This window comes from Electrona antarctica, assembly GCF_951216825.1.
Source record: "Electrona antarctica genome assembly, chromosome: 12".
NCBI lineage: Eukaryota > Metazoa > Chordata > Actinopteri > Myctophiformes > Myctophidae > Electrona > Electrona antarctica.
In genome coordinates, this window is record NC_136793.1 from 15,797,461 (window position 1) to 15,817,024 (window position 19,564).

General features: G+C 41.8%; 2 protein-coding genes across 8 annotated transcripts; one reads left to right on the forward strand and one right to left on the reverse strand.

The window, feature by feature from the left end:
* The first annotated feature begins 1,711 nt into the window (after positions 1-1,711).
* Positions 1,712-12,641, forward strand: lysmd3 (LysM, putative peptidoglycan-binding, domain containing 3). 6 transcript variants are annotated; one of them, XM_079515906.1, is made up of 4 exons: positions 1,712-2,021; positions 2,464-2,601; positions 9,783-10,070; positions 10,528-12,641. In XM_079515906.1, exons 1-4 carry the CDS (start codon positions 1,920-1,922, stop codon positions 11,263-11,265), a joined length of 1,266 nt encoding a protein of 421 aa, XP_079372032.1. In that variant the 5' UTR covers positions 1,712-1,919; the 3' UTR covers positions 11,266-12,641. The 6 variants fall into 6 exon arrangements, with proteins under 6 accessions (XP_079372032.1, XP_079372035.1, XP_079372036.1 ...); XM_079515909.1 differs by lacking the exon at positions 2,464-2,601 and having other exon boundaries at positions 1,722-2,021; positions 9,780-10,070; XM_079515910.1 differs by lacking the exon at positions 2,464-2,601 and having other exon boundaries at positions 1,722-2,021.
* polr3g (polymerase (RNA) III (DNA directed) polypeptide G) lies at positions 12,198-19,165 on the reverse strand. Of its 2 annotated transcripts, none has more exons than XM_079515912.1 (9): positions 18,770-19,165; positions 18,096-18,227; positions 16,897-17,026; positions 15,418-15,486; positions 14,618-14,677; positions 14,283-14,347; positions 14,018-14,161; positions 12,886-13,199; positions 12,198-12,705 (listed from the first exon to the last, which is right to left on the reverse strand). In XM_079515912.1, exons 2-8 carry the CDS (start codon positions 18,204-18,206, stop codon positions 13,104-13,106), a joined length of 675 nt encoding a protein of 224 aa, XP_079372038.1. In that variant the 5' UTR covers positions 18,207-18,227; positions 18,770-19,165; the 3' UTR covers positions 12,198-12,705; positions 12,886-13,103. The 2 variants fall into 2 exon arrangements, with proteins under 2 accessions (XP_079372038.1, XP_079372039.1); XM_079515913.1 differs by having other exon boundaries at positions 12,880-13,199.
* Positions 19,166-19,564: the final 399 nt, after the last annotated feature.

Genomic DNA, 19,564 nt, shown 5'->3' on the forward strand with positions numbered 1-19,564 from the left:
AGAAAACTGATCTTGTGAGCTTGTCCATCTCTGAAAGCTTTCCCCAAAATAGCAGACAATACATACACTACTAGTAGGCTATAGAGCCCTGAGGGACTCAAGCATACAGGTTAACGTAGTTAACAGAGGAGAAGCAGGTGTAAGTGCTGAATAGATACAGAAGCTTTCCTCCCTCCCATACAGAGATAAAGGGTTTAACTAAGCTGTGTAAGGCTCCATCACACAGTGACAACAAAGGAGATTTACAGCCAGGCACACGCACGCACACACACACAAGCACCACCACCAAAATGACAGCATGTCAGATAAATTACAGATGAGGTGGACATTTTTAATTATTCAACCATGGGGGGAAGAGAACTCGCCTGGCGGCCACCACCACGACCCCTCTGCTAAAGGGGTCTGGTATTCCTCTAAAGCTGTCCCGAGCATTCTGCGTAAAACGCGCAAAGGAACCCTTTAATACTAGCATGCAGCACAATACGACATTCTACTATAGACTCGTTCATTTAACAGTAGCCGCACATGTGCGTTCCTCAAACCGAAGCCAAGATTTACTACTTAAAGCCCCCTGGGTGTAGATTAGTCAACGGCCGGCCTTTATGAGCGGAGCGGGTCCCCGTCGGGTCTCTCTCTCGCATTACGCACCATGTGTGGCAGTGCGGTTCCCCCAAAGAGAATCGTTGTTTTATTTCAATGGAATGGACACACAAAGCGCAGTGTCCATACACACTGGACGATCCTGGACGTAACCATGGAGAAGCTCCTCAATGGGTTCCTACCCGGGGCTATTCATTTCCTAGTGATCACACTGAATCAATATTTAGGCTTTTCAATTTTATTCGCTTAATTGCTTACGAGGGAGATAATCTTTTTGGCACAGCGCGAAAAGAAATTAGCAGTGGTGTATGGGCTGCGAACACTTTTAATCGTTTTCTTACGGTGCTTTGGTGAAGCTGTCGGGCATAATAGATGAGGAGGAGAACGATAATAGATTACCTTTTTTGTTTCAAGTTATTCACTCTCTTCACAGTCTTTAGCTAATTTATTCTCTGTCGTCGCTGCATGCTTGGTCATTAGGACCTTACAAATAAACGCCTCTTAACCAGAGCACGTTGCACGTTGTTTTTGTTTTTTTAGATTGATGGCGCTCAATCTAAACGTTGACACCAAGTAGGCTAAGAATTAAGAAAGAACAGCTCCTGTCTTTTTGTTTGTTGACTAAAATAAGACATTAAATATTAGAAATACCTGAAGTCCTGCATGCAATACCGTGAAATGATGAATCAAGAAATATAGTTTGGTCGTGAGTGAATTAAATACCCCGACATCGTTTAACAACAAACACCTGTTACAAAGAAAGAAAACTTACCTGACACCTTGTATGGTGGCCTTTTTGCCCCAAGATATAGATTACAAAAATATCTTGATTGTCGTGGACGATACCATGGATAAACTTCCTCTCTCGGTCAGTGTTGAGGGATTCAGCTCAAGCTCCTTCTCATAAATGTTTGCATCGTCTTGATTAAAACAAAAAAATATATATAATCCGTTATTCGTATAGGCGATGCGTTATTCCCTTGTCGCCAGCTCTCGGTCTCCAGTGAGCAACATAGGCAATATAATAAATAGGCCATGCAACGCCAACGTCATCTAGCGGGACTGGGTATAATGCGAAATAACGGTCCTCTCCGTGGAGGTAGAATAGATGATAATAACTTTATACCAACAACAGGCGAGTCTTTTTACGCGCTGTGCAGGTCCCGGTGGTGTGCAGCTGCAGCCATGTGCGGGCTTCACTTCATGCAGTGCTACTGTGTCGCTGTCTTTCTGTCTAGAATCCCAGGACGGGAGGAGACACTGTCTGTCTGTGGGACTGCCTACTGTTGCCTTTAGAAGTACGACCGACTCCCCAGTTAATGACACAACAAGATGTGTTAATCCCTTTGGAAACCTCCTCGGGAAGCTTCTGGTGCAGCCGGGTTGTCCTGGCGGACGGCGCCACCCTGCGAGCCATCATGGTAGGACGCCACATTTGGTTGATAGTATGGCTGGCTGCTGTAGACTTATTAGGCTGTCAGTCATTGAATGAGTTCCCTTATATTATGCAATTAATTCAGGCTAGTATATACACAATACTTTTTCGATAAAATCCCAATGTGTCCCTCCTCGGAAAGGGAGTGTATCCTAAACGCAGATAAGTGACATTAAGTCCAATTGATATTCCCGCCATAGTTGTCTTTTGAAGCACCGCAAAAAGTTAAGTATTCAGGCTGAGGCTACTAGTTCACAGTCTCACTCTCTTCTTGGGTTTCTTGTAGCCCCGTTTCTTGTATTTTCAAGTTCTTCTCTCTGTCCGTCTTCTTTATTTGTTTCTCTGGCTCAGTCTGGTAAATTATTTGTTTCTCAGTCTGGTAAAGTAAGAACTAGCTGTTTGTGTTTGTGTTTGTGCTTGGTTCCTAGCTTCTGCGTTTCCGGTGTGAGGCCAAGGAGTGTGAGGCTGTGCGGTTCCTAACTAATGAGTGCACCTGTGGTGGACGTGGAAGAAGTAGTACTCCGGCAGCCAACAGCAGGCTTCTTTTGTTTAAAGTGGGAAATTTGGTATATAGTCTTTTTTATTGGCCTAAAATATTGGCCTAAACATTCATGAATCCACTTAATTCCTGACCTGTCGATTCCTGTCAGCATTGAGCAATTTTTTATAGGAGTTTATAATATGTGACTCTAGTCACCCTACAATTATCATCCTATATAAGGCAAAAATGTCAAACTTTCCTTATTGCGAAGTCAGTGAGCAAAACTTTCCTTATTGCGAATTCAGTGAGCAGCTTACTATGGAAGCTAGGCAAAACGGTCTCTCTCACACACACACACACACACACACACAGTAGAAAACTTTAAAAAAAAAGAAAATAATACAAAAATCTTAAAAAAATAACTTTAAAAAAAGAGAACTTAAAAAAAGTACGTAATTTATTCTAATTGTTGTTATTGCAATTTACGAGCTCTTTTTTTTTTTCAATTTGCGCGTCTTACTTAGCCTATGTGACATGTCAAAGTCAAACTAGGGGGTTTTCATGATTCTGAATCCATTCCAAGCATTAGTTTTGCACAAAAAACACTCCTTGGGCTAAAAACGGCCATAGCCGCCATGACAAATGTGATGAGGTCAGCACAAATGTGATGACTGATGAGATCAGCACATTTGGACACATTTGGGCAAGTGGCTATGGCTGTTTTTAGCCCAAGGAAGAGTGTTTTTTGTGCAAAACTAATGCTTGGAATGGATTCAGAATCATGAAAACCCCTAGCCGCAATTTGCAACTCTAGATTTGTTTACAATGGGATGAATCTAGAGTTGCAATACCCTCCATTGACTCCCCACTCATCCAATTTGGTTTGTGATCTGCTTGTCTTAAACAACTTTAAACTCACCAACATTGCAGCTATAGTCCAAGCTTGAATTATCCTCTCTCAATCTGCCAAGCTTGTTTTTCTTAAAAATCCCCCGTAGACATGTTATGAGCTACTTTCTGTCAAGAAATTCTGTGCAGGTGATTCTTTTTCTAAGTGCTGGAGTTTGGAAGCACTCGTCATAAGTCACTGAACGGCCCTGCGTACCACCTGTTTCGAATTTGCACATAATGCAGGAGGCAGCAGCGCCACCCGTTAACAAAAACGAGTGCTTCCAAACTGCAACACTTCAGAAAAAAAGAATCACCTGCAGAGGATGTCTTGACAGAATCAAGTGTGGCTGGAAATATGCGGACTTGGCAACCCACTCTTCAGCAACTAGCAGTGTGAACTAGCGGTGTCAGTCTACCGGTCGCATGTTTCCCATCGAAACATTAACCAGCCGCTTTTCAAGCTGCTGGTAAAAATCTAGAGTTGCAAATTGCGGCTAGAAAACCCCCTAGTTTGACTTGATTGATTGATTGAAATATTTATTAACAGTTTGCAGAATTACAGTACATTTCAAACTCAATACAATTAAGCATTACACTTGTTTACAAGAGGGTCCACCATGTTCAATTCATCAAAGATAGGATGTTAATGGTAGGGTCACATATAAACCCCTATAAAGAATTGCTCAATACCGACAATCGGTCAGCAAGTGGATTCATGAATGTACGTAAATAGACAATATTTTAGGCCAATAAATACTATATACCAAATTTCCCACTCCACAACCCCGACTGCCGGACTATAGGCCTATTCAGTCCGACTCCGGTATAAGGCTATTACTAGGCCTACCAAATGTAAAGGTATCATTATGCAGCATATGCCATTTTGCAAGTGTGTAAGTATGAAATCATTTGATCCTAAACAGTCAATTTTACATCCTTTGATATCCAGCGCCATCTAGTGGTGGGTCAAATCATTCTCATGTAGCCTGCGATTCCTGCGTCATCACGTAAACATTCTGTTGACGTGGCGTGAAACGTTGGCTAATCAAAGGTAAGAGTCCAGATCCCATCTCCCGAAAGCCAAATTGGTTGTCCAAGGCAACCATCCATTCAATCACAGCCAAGGGATTCTCATCACCGCGCGGATTCTAGTTTGCCATTGGCCCCGTTGGTTGCCACGCTACCGACGAGCCAATCACAGCTAGTGCCAACCCTGCGGGCTATGGGATGTAGACGTCAAGCAGAGACAGTAGCTATAGTAGCAGGTATTGCTAACGTCAAGGTAAGCCAGAGGAAGAAGAATGGATGTAACTCTGGACAACAACTGAATTATTCATCATCTTCACAGGTGAAAGTGAAACATTGAACTTTAAAAGAGATATATGACGTATTAGCACGCGCGGTCGGCGACAGTAAACGCATTAATGTTTGCTACGAGCCAACAACAAAAGTAACGTTAGCTGTCGTTAGCCAGCCGAGCTAACGTCACTGAAGTCATGATGAAGTGACTGTACTGTTATGAGTCTGACAGCTTGTTTTACTAACGCATAGTATTGTGTATTATTGGATATGATTATATAATTATATCATAGATGATAATTACACAACTTTAGTTCGTCTTGTCCTTTGAACGTCTGTGTATGTATGCATTGTGTTGTCATATTGTTTCTGTGACTTATATAGCTTATAACTTAAGCTATTGTAAGATTACTTTGTCATAACTTTCGAATGTATATGAAACTACAATAATTGAACTCCCAAGTTGCAGCACAACTTTTAATGCCGACAAGATTAACCTGCTGCCTGCTTAAGGGAGGGCATGATGATGATCATATAGTTGTATTTGATCGAGTGACATTTACTTAATCATCAACGAAAAGTCAGACTTGATACATCTGATAGATGGTCTTGATCCAAGGCTAATGATGGTGGGGTGATCTAAGAGTAGACTACTGTTTATGGGAAATGCCAGTGACATGTATGCATTTTCCATAAACAGACATTGTCACTCACAAGCCATTCGGGGTTATATCTTTATCCATCTGTTAAAGCATTAACAGATTCCCCGGGCCCAATCCCCACTTTCCTAAACGTTTCATGGTCAGTTGTCCGAGGACCAGCAAATGTCCTCACTTTAGTTTTGACTTGATATATATACAGTAACTATATACACGTAATGGGGAATGATTATTGCTTGGTCACTAGGGTGGTGCTCAGAATGTGCTGTACTATTCTAGATGTAGCTTGGGTGATTAATAACAGAAGCATAGAACAACACTTTGTCCATAGTACATCTGTTTGATTTCATTGTTTGTTTCACAGTGAAGCGTCTCCACTTCGCCACACTCCACTTCTCCACACACTATTGAAATCATGGGTCACTGTCACACACTGTATTTAAATCATGGGTCACTAACTGTCAGGAGATTTGACAGACTGAAGAATAACTAAAGTCCACCTCTCCTGCTGCACAAACAGCTAAGATAAGATTGCATGCTGATGATGATAACTAGAAGTAGTACTGTACTTTTACAGCAGGGAAGCTATCTTCAGTGTATGTAACAATAACACATTTCTCTATTCAACTAGACCAGGGGTCTTCAACAGGAGCCCCTCAAGACTTACTGCAGGCCAGGGGCAAAATCTTAGTGTGATAGGATCATTTAATCGAACATTAACCACTTGAACCGTAGCATCCCTATTCTGAGAACTTCAGAAAATAGCAAGTTTACAAGCTCGGCTATTTCCGGCCAGGAGGTTTAGGCCCAGGCTACACGCATATGGATCTTTTGCAAAAATCCCTGCCCATACGACAGAGATATGAGTCCACACACAAACGCAGAAACGCATTGAACACAGGAGAAAATCACGTTTCAATTGTAGGCTATATTGTATTTGAATTTATATTTACACTTATGAGGTGCCAATCATATTTTTGAGTGGTGTAAACCACTCCTACAACTGGCTTTGTTAGTTTACGTGTCTGTCTGTACCAAAAAATGAGCACGGTTGCTATGGTCACGGGTGTGATTTCATTACGTCAGACATTACGTCAGACCACAGTTGATCAGTCTATATAAGACCTTACACCACTCAGTTCACACGGGTGTGATTTTTTAATGAAGGAATAAGTACCGCATTTTAAAAGCTACCTACATTTTGAGTGGAAGTGGAACATGTTTCTTTCATAGTCTGTCAGCATGTCACACTGTGCGTAAATCTCCAAATCCCGACTCTCGACTTTTCTCTCCATATAATTTAAAAATGATAGACACTTTAACATTGCTCTGGCGACTTGGCAAGTCCTGCACAGAAAATAATAGCAGAGTCAGACCTATAGAAGTGTCCACGACCACAACCATGCACTTGTGAGCTTGTAGAGTGGCTATATTTTTGAGGTGTATAATAAATATCACGGTATAATGTAGGTTAATAAAAGTTCACACGCGCACATTGTCGGAATGGCAGGCACAGTGACAATGGAATGCAGTCAAGGGTGCGCCTTTTATTACCTAAACAGGAGAGAGATGTGCCATATGTGTACGGCGACCCACTATACTTTCTTCTCACCATTCACACACCTCTCTCTCTCTCTCTGCACCCCCTCTCTCTCCCCTCCATGACCATGAAATGGAGAGCAAAATACAGCATGAGAATATAGTTTCACATGGCTATGCAGTATGCACACACCACACATAGACTTGTTGCAGGTGTAGCCTACTGCAATAGCATTTGGCCTGGGTCCTTAGTTATTGGTAGGTTAATATCCACAGTTTATCTGTAGCGGTCTGCAATTAACCTATTGTTCAAGCTTCGCACTCGGCACCAATACAAATGAAATCACCAGTCCGCACTGGACTAGTAGGCTGATATATTTAGCGGATTTGACCGTTATCTCTGCATTGGATCCGTTATCTCTGCATTGGATTGGCAAAATCATCCGTTATCAGCACCTTCGAATAGGGCCAGTATGGCCATACTAGCATACTCACCCTTGGCTGCACGTGTCATTTCCAACTCTATTGTCGGCGCATGGAAACTAGGGGCTACTAATATATACTATTCTCTGCCTATCGGGACGTAACTCGGACGGCTCTGAGTCGGGTCTGATGGCCTTTGCAACGCCTCGGCACGGCGCCTCGCTCGGCGGTGCCTCACGTGGCCCAAGGCCACCAGACACGGCGTGCCTCCGTCATTGACATCAGTGACATTATCACCCGTCAATAGGTGATAATGACATACTGAAACGGTGAGTATACCAGTATGGCCATACTGGCCCTATTCGAAGGTGCTGATAACGGATGATTTCGCCGATCCGATGCAGAGATACCGGTTCAAATGGGGTGCAGCTTGGATGCAGCAGAGCAGAGCCTTTGCTCGCTGCAGTTGATGCAACATATGATAAGTTTTGAAGTTGTTAACAGTGATATATAAACATGAACAATTGGATATATATCCGTGTAGTTTCCATGCAGGCACAAGCTGCATTTCTCACCTAATTATAGTAAAAATGATATGCGCTAATAAGCGGTGACATCGTTTCTCAAAAGCTCCGTTTCGTATGACTCCACTGATTTATCCGTTTCCAAAAAGCTCCGTTTGAGTGGCCGAAAACGCCGTTTGCGTGTGGCTGAAAGGCCCAAACACACAACAAAATGTGCGTTTAGCAAAAGATCCATATACGTGTAGCCTGGGCCTTAGTGTAGAGGGGGGAAAAGGAGCAGATCAAGTACAGAGTGAAAGTTCTTGGTTAATTAAACTAGGGATGCACCGAAAAGGAATTTCTTGGACCCGAATACAGGAAACAATTGGCCGAAAACCGAATATCCGAATATGATTAATATTATATATCTTTTTTCCTACCATTGCTGTCATGGCCGTACCTTAAAGCTACCTGATTTATGGCAAAATAAATGGTTTTGGCAAAACCTAAATAATAATCACTATTATGGGTCCATAAAACATTTATTCAGCTCTTTTGAATGCATTAATTGCATGAGAATGCAATTAATGCATCAGTGATATATTTTCTGCATATTCGGGCCAAAACCGAATAGGCCGAAAATGCATTTTTAGCCATTTTATGCCGAATATTTTCTGTGGCCGAATATTCGGTACATCACTAAATTAAACATCTGAAAATGCACATTAACGTGAATTCAACTAAAAATAATTTACACAACACTGAAGTGTGGCTTCAACATGGATCTCGTGCTTTTATAAAACAAAAGTATAAAATGTGAAAAAAGTAGATACTTCTGTGGCATACTGGTGTCGTGTACAGTGTTTGGCACTCATCGGGTAGCTCTTGAGTCCAGACACAAGGACACGCCTTTTATGAAGATAGGTGTCGGAGATGATCATGGGTCAATTATCACTGAAGAATTTAAGCACACTCACTGATTTGTGAGTAAAAATATTTATTGTAAACAGGAACAACACAGTCACAGACCTTCATTAGGTTAGCTTCCTGATGAACTTGGTGTGTGTACTGAAAATGTAATGTTCCTGACTGTTCCCAATATTAAAATGCCAGTGAAGTAGACTGCATTTTGCCCCCTGTTTGGTTTGCGTTTTGCTTTTGAGATGGCGGCTCACTCAAGTTTACTCAGTTCTCCCTTCAGGGTAGAACAAATATGATGCGTTCTAATGACACGTTGGCTCCTGTGTTGAGCTCTGACTTCATGTGATGTCTGGTCAATATGACTTCAAATCAATATCACAATTATTTCAAACTTGCTCATAACAAAACAAACGTGCTTCTCGATTATTCGATTAACCTACATGAGCAAGATAAGGTAGGGCAATTCTCTTTGGTTAAAATAAGTGTTAAATAGCTCTATATTCCGATAGTACTCATTGCTATAGAGTGTTTGTTCAGTAACTGTGTCTCTCCAGCTCTTTATTAAACAGAAAATGTATTTTCGGGTCGTCGGGATAACAATTTTCTCACAGGATACAGATTAAACAAGTGGAATTGGAAGTGATGACACAGAAGTGAGCAGACAAAATTTGAACACTGTAAAAAATGAAGCTGAGCTGATAAATACTCTCCTGATCCGAAATGTCACAACCCGGCACCTGAAAAGTGTTTATTGAAGAGCTGGGAGACGGGGAGACTCCTGTTACTGAATGCACCTGACCAACTCTTTAGCAATGATTGTTTTAACCAAAAAGTTCACTTACTCTACCTTTTTAAGTTGGTTATTGGTTCTAATCTAAATGTCTGTTTCAAAATAGTTTTGATGAATTGCCCAGCCCTTACGTGGAACCATGCCTGTTTTTTCACTGACCGATTTCAAAGGAATGAAGTCTCTTTGCCAGAGGCAACAGTTGTGTAATTAAAGCTTTCTTCTCTTTCTCTCCCTCCAGAAGAGTGAAGACGGGACGATGGCCAGTAGAAGTCAGCACTACACCTTCCAGTTGGCCACGACAGTGCAGCCCGCCAACGGCGGCCACGCCTACCTGTTTGGGAGCAACAACAACGCGTCGGAGAATGACCTGTCCGAGGAGGATGGCGAGAGCTGCGAGCTGCGGCCACGCGGCAGAGAGCGTACGCGGAGGAGCACCTCCAGGGAGAGGATGGATGACATCGTCTACCTGGCCAGAGACGTGCAGGAGGGGGAGACCCTGAACAGCATCGCTCTGCAGTACCACTGCTCTGTAAGGCTGCATGTAGACCTTTTTGTCCTCCCAATACTCATAACTTGTGTATCGGTCAATATCGAGTACCACTGTGTAAATAAAAAAATATCTAGGACAAAGTGGGGTCCAGAGACTCTCTGGGTTCCTTGATGGGGTTCCAAATGAATCTTTACAGTTCAATTCAGACTGAAAGTTTGAGAACCACTGATGTAGGAATAAATAAAAGGAATAAAATATCCATTGTTATAAGTGCCGCTACATGTTAATGGTACAATTTAAATGGTACAGTAAGAAAGTAAAAAATTGGAATTAACGATATCGCAAAATATGCGTAAAACTTAATGCCACCTATTTTTATACTGTTAATCAGATATCATTGATAAAGCATGTAGATCCATATTTACTCTGTAAGAGTTAAATTAACACTTTGTTAATGAAATGGTAACGTGCATTTCTCGTCTGTACCTCTCCTTAGGTGGCTGACATCAAGCGAGCCAACAACCTGCTGACCGAGCAGGACTTCTTCGCTCTGCGTTCGGTCAAGATCCCCGTCAAGCGCTTCAGTGTCCTCACCGAGACCCACGGTGCCGCTGCGGCGACGGCCCTCAAGTCCGCCTCCCCCGCCAGCACACGCCGCGTGCCCTCGGTGCCCTCCTGCCCCGTCGCGGCCGCCGTCGCCTCCTCCCTCCCCATAGAGTCCTCCACAGACTCCTCGTCCTCCACGGACAGCGTGGAGGGCTTCCTTCTGGAGAAGGACAAGGACATCGAGCAGCTGGTCAAGTCCACGGGCCAGTCGCGGAGCAGCCTGAACGAGGTGGTCTCCTCGCTGACCCTCCAGCAGCAGCAGGGGGAGGTGGAGTACAAGGCGGCGCCCCGGAGGAAGGACCAGCACTACGGGGCGGACTGGGGCATGCGCTGGTGGACGGCGGTGGCCATCATGGTGGTGGTGGGCATTATAACGCCCGTGTTTTACCTTCTGTACTACGAGGTGCTGGTGAGGGCCGACGTCAGCCATCATGGGGGCGGTATCCCCCCACAGGGGGGAGGAGGAGGTGCAGACCCAGGGCCGCCGGGGCACAATGGGGGGAATATAGGCAACGACCACGTGCCGGGGAATCCAGTCAACGGAGGAGATCCACAACATCAGGCAGATGGAGCGGATCATAAGCTGGGAGATCCAAGCGAGGAACGACACCAACACAAGAACACATAGCGATAATGACAATGACCATATTATAGACATACAGTACAGCATATGCTTGTCAAGGACTGAACCAGCACCAGTCTGACCCGGAAAATATTCCTGTCTTTTTTCGGCGCACGTTTTTTTTATTGACTGAAAAAAACAATGCTACAAGCTGTCTTGCTTAGTCACTTCATAGAGGGAACACAACTAGTAGGGCTGGGATCCAGAGTTTTATCACGCTGTCTGAGCTGGTATGTGGACGTCTGCTAAACGATTACAATACTGGTAATACTGGCACTCAACCTTTTAAAGGTATATTCAGTGATTTCACTTAATTCAAATATCACTTATTTTTTCTTTTTTGGATACTCCTCCCTACTATAAAGTGTGCTGACCATATAAGGAGTTCCTCCCTGTCCCCAGTGAGCCCCTGGAGTAAAAAAAAACCCTAGTTTCGGTTTGGGCGGCCAAGCCTTCATCCAATCAGGATGAGAGGGGCCTTCCTCCAATCATGATTGAGTGGGGCGGGCCTTGGTGCAAGTGCTGTTGGTCTGTTGTACTTCCCCCACTGTAGAGCGTGTATACGTGCACATCTTGTTACCGGGGTGGACCGGGGTTTTTTCCAAATCACCCAAATCACTGAATGCTCCTTTAATAAAGGACCACCATAATTCATGAGTGTACAAATGTAACCAAATGGACGAGTAGTTACAGACCTGTAAGGGTCCATTTGGAACCCTCTACAGGATAGATTAAAAGGGAACCGTTAAGAGGGAATTGTTAACATTCTAAAGGATCCCAACCCTAAACACTACCCGTTCGTTTTTTTTAAGGTTTTTGGAGACCAGAAATAATAACTATACATTCACTCGGTGGATGATCTTTTTAAAAGCCCTTTTTACTCACTGGGACCCAGTTGTACTTTTCTTGCAACGGAGAACTAGTTTTTGCCATAAAAAAGATGTTGGGAGTAGATTATTTAGATCTAATGTAATTTGATTGCTGCCACTGTGTTATTGATGAGAATATACTTTATAGATTAACTATAATTTATTTTAAGGTCTTTTACTTACTATCAGTATTGGAAGTTATCAATTAAATTATATATTTGCAGAATTCTCAGTCACTTCTGGAATATACTGTACATGTTTTTATTTCTTTGCCTGCCTTGAGATGACCAGTTTATGAATGGGGAACGTGGTGAGGAAATGGGAAGTACACAGTATTCCCACAAACAATCACTTAATCATACCTCTGTGAAATGTCAGACTTTATTAATAGTGCATTTTTATCATTTTGGGGGACAACAAAACATTGACAGTATGTGCCTTTCAACCTGTGGAAATGCTTTAACAGGCTGGAAAATAAATAAGTCTATTTTGAATAAATTATTGTTGCTCAGGCTCACTCTCTTTAACGTTTGTTTCTTAATTAACAAAGCCTGTTAAGAATCTCCATAATACATTTCTACACACACACACACACACACACACACACACACACACACACACACACACACACACACACACACACACACACACACACACACACACACACACACACACACACACACACACACACACACACACACACACACACACACACACACACACACACACACACACACACACACACACACACACACACACACACACACACACACACACACTTTTGTAACAACAGAACCAACAAAAATATAGGCTAGCACTTTGCTAAATGTCTACTCTGTCTGGACTCATTCAGACATTCACACATTAACTGGAATATTAGTAGAAAAGCACTTTGTGGTGATAAATTAAACGGTGTACATTGGTTTGTAAATTGTTTGCATAGATATTAAGCAGCCATATTGATTAGTCACGGTCTCAATATGTGGCTTCACCACCATCCACGTTGTCGTCACTCCCTCCACCACCAAACTCTTCACCGTTGTCAAAGTAGTTGTCGATGTAGTCGTTTTCCTATATGACACAAAGACGGGGGTTTGGAGTCAGGACCAACCAGGTCAGCATCTGTGTGCTTACATCATTGAATGCTTGGGAAATCGCTTTTAACCAATTTAGACCTTTACACATATTGTACGCTGTTATAGTACCTTTCAAGCTGGTAACGCTGCTTGTCATTTTAGTTGTTGCTATATATTGCTGTTGTCAGGCAGAAACCTTAACATATTACATATTCTATCTTTGTGTTTTTTCATGAATTAATATCCTATGGATATGGATCATACTGCAGTGTCACAAAAGTTCAAAAGTTCAGGATTCAAATACAAAAGTAGCAGATCGACAACACAGCATGCCATGTTTTGAGCTTGTCGATCTGCTACTTTTGTATTTGAATCCTGAAAAGTAACACTTTTGGATGAGGTTTCCACTCGACAGACTAAATAGTTTTAGGATTTTCAGATAACGTAGGTAGGATTTAGAAGGAATTTTCCAGCATTTTCAGATCAGAATACCAATTTTATCCAATCATAATGAGCAGACAAAATTGGAACACTATAAAAATGATAAATGGGTACTCTCCAGATTGGCTGAAATTTTCACACCTACCTAAACATGTATTTTCCGTTTATTAAATAGCTGGAGAGACAGGGAGGCCCCAGCTGGCCCCTGTTACTGAACAAACATTTCTTTAACGACCTTCAACCTGGCATGTATTTAACAAAAATGTGAAAATACAGATCTCCAAGCTTGTGAGATTGTAGATGTGATTGTCGTACCATATTATATATTGTACGATTAAGTATATACTGTAGGTCTGGGTATGGCAAGGTTACCTCTTCGCCCTCCTCTTCATCATACTCTTCCTCATCAATTTCTTCCTCTTCGTCCTCCTCTCCATCTTTCTTCTTCTCCTTCTCAACGCCCTCTTTCTCATCGTCCGATTTTTCGTCTTTCCCGTCACCTTTCTTCTCCAGCTCCTAAATAAAATAAATCAAATGAGATCAGAATTATTTTTGGACGTCACCAAATTCAATGCAGATCATTGGTCAAGGCCAGGGTAAAATTATAGGTAAGAAATTGATAAATGCTGGTACGTACATCCAGTTTCTTGAGCACTTGTTCTGACTCTATGCGCGTTATCTTCACACATTTCTTTGTTGGTCCTGTTGAATTTCAGCATTAGTATTGACTCAGTCAGTGTCTGGTTGCAGATCGTCTGTCGGGTGGAAACCTCATATGTCCAAAACTGTTACCCTTCAGGATTCAAATAAAAAAATAGCTAAAGTAGCAGATCTACAAGCTTGTGGGTCTGCTACCTTTGATGCTTTTATGTGGCGCTGTAGTATGATCAAGTAGGGCCGTTAATTTCCGGAAAGAGACGAGATAAGGTTTCTGCCCGACAGCAATGATACAAGTCATGCTTTATAATATACCTGGTTTAGGTCGAGGCTTTTTCTTTTGGGGCCTCAACTCTTTGGGGAAAAGGTTCCAGTCTGAAATGGTCACAAATATGATTGTTATTCGAATTTCTTTCCCAAGTTTTGTTGTGATCCAGGGTTCTCTCCATCCTTTTGTGACATCCAAATGAGTTAATCTTGTTCAGATTAAATTCCCATTGCTGATTAATAAACAATATCATATATATATTTTTTAAGTTAAAAGTTCATAATTCCTCATACTTTATTTCGAATGTATTTCTGTCTACTTACAGCCAATGACATGTTTACTACTGTAGGTTGTTTCTTTAGGATATAATAATGACCAAAATATATACACATTACACATTAACCCATTAAAACAGGAAAGCATCCGTGTCATTTTAGTTTAAAATTGTTAATATAACATCACATTTTAACCACTTTAAACCTATTTTATACTTTGGCCATTCAAAAATAGCAGATATACAAGCTTGTAGATCTGCCATTTTTAGAAAATCTTTTTTGTGCAAAGTTTGCAAACCTTTGAATATAACTTTTTTTCTCTTTGATTCTGGGGGTACCTGGAACAAAAATGTTTTGAGATGTACCCGACTACCCGGTGGCCAAATATATATATACGTGTCCTTGACATGAAAAGGTGTGAGCACCACTGTTATAGCAACATAGGTTTTTCAGAAACTAGGATTTTGAAGGCATTTTCTGTCTTAATCGGTTGAAGTTAAAACAACTCCTAGTGTTCTTTTAGGGATCTCACAGCTCTGTGGGTCACTAGGAGGTTTGAACCCATGTTCTACCTGGGGTCCATTCTGCATCGTCCACGGCCAGGCTTTGCTTCAGGTATCTCTCCTTGTATCTCTCCACGTCTGTTTGATATGTAAACAAGAGCAGGTTCTCCTCAAACGCATTTTCACACAAACTCCCACTCACTCTGGAGTCTGAACCCAACACAACCCATTCAACCACTAATGCAGTTAACAAACCACAGCACATTACTTTTCTCATGCACTTGTATTTACATAAGCCCTGGTCTTGGGATCAGTACAGGGTTTACTATAGTGAAGTGAAATGTGTGATGAATAAAATAAAGTAAAAATGTGCAGACAAGACACCATTGGAACACTATAAACCCTTTTACCCCCTATAAATTTAGAGTAGCCAATTGTTTATTTAGTCGTTATGCCAATGAATCCCACCCCACACACACACACACACACGCCAAAGAGCTTTCCTTTGAATGTATGTTCAAAATCACACCTGTGTGAAGTGATGGGCGCTCTTATCATCATACGTCATAATACATCATCTCATTCTGGCCAATCACAATTTGCATCCTCACTTTTGTCTTCAATGTTTGTGTTTACACAAGCACTCAAAACAAGTCATAGGTGGTGGTAGCAAAACAATGTTTGAGTCTATACTTACAATGTTTGTGTTTACACAAACACTCAAAAATGGCCATTCAATGTCAATGGCATTCAATGTTTGTGTTTACACAAACCCTCAAAGCTGGCACCCCTCAAAAAACTGCTCCTGCAATAGCGCATAAAGAAAAGCCAAATTGAATGCAAGGTATCCTACTAACCATATGGCACTGAAAGCATATAGTCCTCTCACAATCTACTATTTGTGTAAAATGTATATACATCTAGACAGTGGCCCCCAAACCTTTTTGCCCGTGCACTCCCTGTTACCTCCTGACCTAGCTGACACACCCCCCAATGATCGGTCTCGTTGTATTTGTCCGAACATGTTAAACATTTTTAATTATGATTATGGCAAATAATCACTGAATGTCACTCCACTGAGATCTCCTTACAACAGTGGTTTACCAGATTTTGACGTTTGTGTTAAATAACACCATAAAACTGCCATTACATTCATGTCACGCACCCCCTAGACTAGAGGGCTTTCGCGCACCACAAGGGGTGCACGGCACGCACCACAGTTTGGGAACCCCTGATCTAGAGATACACATTACATCTGATATTTAGAAATACCGTCCCGACTGCCTCATCTCTGAACCAACAGCCTCAGGCTCAGATGAAGCTGTAACTCTAAACTCAATGAACGGTCATTAAATCATAAACCTCTCTGACTCTTTCTCTCCATCTCCAGATATGACCATAATTAAATACTCCAGATCCTGAGTGCTTGCATTATCTCACCTCACAGGCAGCTGCCATCTCTCTACAGTCTCTCTCTATGGCATTAGTATGGGATGTCAGCCAGGTTAATAACGCACGCGTACGGTTCTGATTTTCTTCCGCCCTCACCTGCCTTTGCAGACATTGGCTTGATGTAGTGCGGGCGGATCTTCATGGCTCCCCTCAGCTCTTGTTTCAGAGCCAGCATGTAGTCCACATCCTCGCCTGTCTTCAGCGGCACCGGCTTGAACTCTGTGTTCTTGTATGGGAGGAAGGAAAAGCTGTGTGAAATTCTTCTCAGACATTTCTGTCTGAGAATAATTAGCAGAGGTTGCGTGTCTCATCGAAATCATGTAGGAAAATCGACTCAACACAAGGTGCTGACTAGAGGTGGGAAATATAGGACAAGGTTCCTATTAGACAACCCTGCAGTTAAAACACTTGGACATACTTGTGCACTGCAATAATGTGTGTATGATACTGTATCTGCTGTCTGGAAGAAACCACCTAAATCCAAAATCCCAAATGTTCATTTTTCAGGATATTAAAAAACATGCAGCTCAAGTGGAGTTAGGAGGTTTTTGTCAAAGCATTTTTTAATACTTTTCATTGGTACTTTTTGTTGAGTGGTGTAAACCACTCCTACAACTGGCTTTTGTGTGCAGAAAAAAATGAGCATGGTTGCTATGTTCAAAATAATTTCTGACGTAATTAAATCACACCCGGGTGAACTGGATGACCGTAGCAACCATGGTCATTTTCTCTGCACAGAAAAAGCCAGTTGTGAAATCAAATCCGGGTGTGATTTCATTACGTCAGATCAGAGCTGATCAGGCTACATAATACCTTACCTTATTTCATTACGTCAGACATTACGTCAGACCACAGCTGATCATGCTATATAAAACCTTACACCACTCAGTTCACACGGGTGTGATTTTTAACCTACACACAGACGTAAAGGATGTTCAATAGCATTGATTTATGAAAATAAAATAATCAAAAACCTAAAAAATGGAGTTGGATGGTTTCTTCCGGCCAGCAATGATCAAGGTCCTTTACTCTTGCAAATGTGCAATAAATAATACATGAAACAAAAGAATGATTAAAGCAATCTCAGTGTAAATGTATGAATGCAAATTGCACACAGGCACACCTTTTAGTGAGTAGGCTAGTTTACTTTAGGTCTCCACCGCTTGACATAACCATGAGGGAGCTACTGTAGGCTAGTATAGATTAATGTAATGTGTGTCATCCTTCACTAGAGAGTGAGAGTGAGTTTGAGTGTGGTTGTGGTCAGTCAGTCAGTCAGTATAAGCTATACTTACTGGAAACACCGCGTTGGGCCCCACCCTGGACTCGGGCATGGAGCCTCTGGTGATGCCCAGGGCATCAACATTGAAGCTGAAGGCAGCTATACCACGGCCCTTGCCTGACATGTTGGAGAGGCACTTGTGAACCTAGTAGGAGATCAGATGGTATACATATTCACTTAATATCACCGTGTATCTGTATATGCTACAGACATATCATGTAGGCCTACACATGGCAGCTCTCCAGACTCATTAATGATGTCTCAGAGATCTGTTTTTTTTTAGGACATTGTAAAACCGCGAAAGCATCTGTGTCATTTTAGATTTGGCTATTCAAACATAGCAGATCTACAAGCATATCAGATTTGGCCATTTAAAAAAATAACAGATCTACAAGCTCACAGTTGCAAGCTTGTACATCTACTATATTTGAACATTTAGAAGGCATTTGTAGTATCAGCCTTTAATGGGTTAATGAGATGTGACAATATAACAAATTAATCATTAACAATGTATCCACTATGCACGTACTACACAAAAAAACAATGTTAATTTAGCCATTCTATTTATAACACTGAATTGAATTAACACTGATGATTATTTATTTATTTATGTTTTTGTTTTTTATTACTGTAGCCATTATACAGTTGTTTAAACAGACTACAGTTCCCCGTTTATATTTTATTTACCTTGTTTTACAGCAAACAACCAGACAGAATGCTAACACGTGTTGGATCCTTTGCAGCAGCCAGTCAGAGGATGTGTGTTTTGTGGAGCCTATATATTATCTGTCAGGCGTGGTGCTGATTCACTGATTCAGCCACTCTGCACTTTTCCCCTCGGTCCAATCACCATGCCCGGTTAACAAAACATCTTTGTCATGCTGTTTTTTCTTTTTCTTTCCACGGCATGTTTATCTAAAGTGGCTGAAAGAGCACCACCATGATGAAGATACAAGGATACATACCACCCGATCTGATTGAAGGGAGAGTTATTAATAATAAACGGACTGATCCATTATTTCTGATGTAACATTATGCAGACACTGTCAGCAGTGCTGTGCTACATTGTACCCATGCGTACGATGAATGGGGGGGCTTTTAAATCGACGTCGCTGTTTTGGCGTGTCAATGTCTAACGTGCAGCTCATCCAATCACCGCTCGGTCCCTCCCACCAGGGCGTGTCATGTCGACGACAGCCAGTGTTGCCAAGTCTGTCTATTATAAGCGACGTTGGGCTTGGTTCTTCTGTAATGTGGCATGTAAATACAATAATTATTGTAGTTGTGTTTTTCTGTCTGCTTATTTGGGCTTTGCGTCCTAAATGTTGTTTAAACCAGTGGTTTGGTGGTGTCATGGACCTTGGACCCCCAAATGAATGTGCATTTATCTGCAGACCTCCCCATCTGAAAATATGTTTATTTTGCCAGAGACCCTAATACAAGATTGCAGATTGGTGTTGTTAGAATGTTTAAAAAATCTTC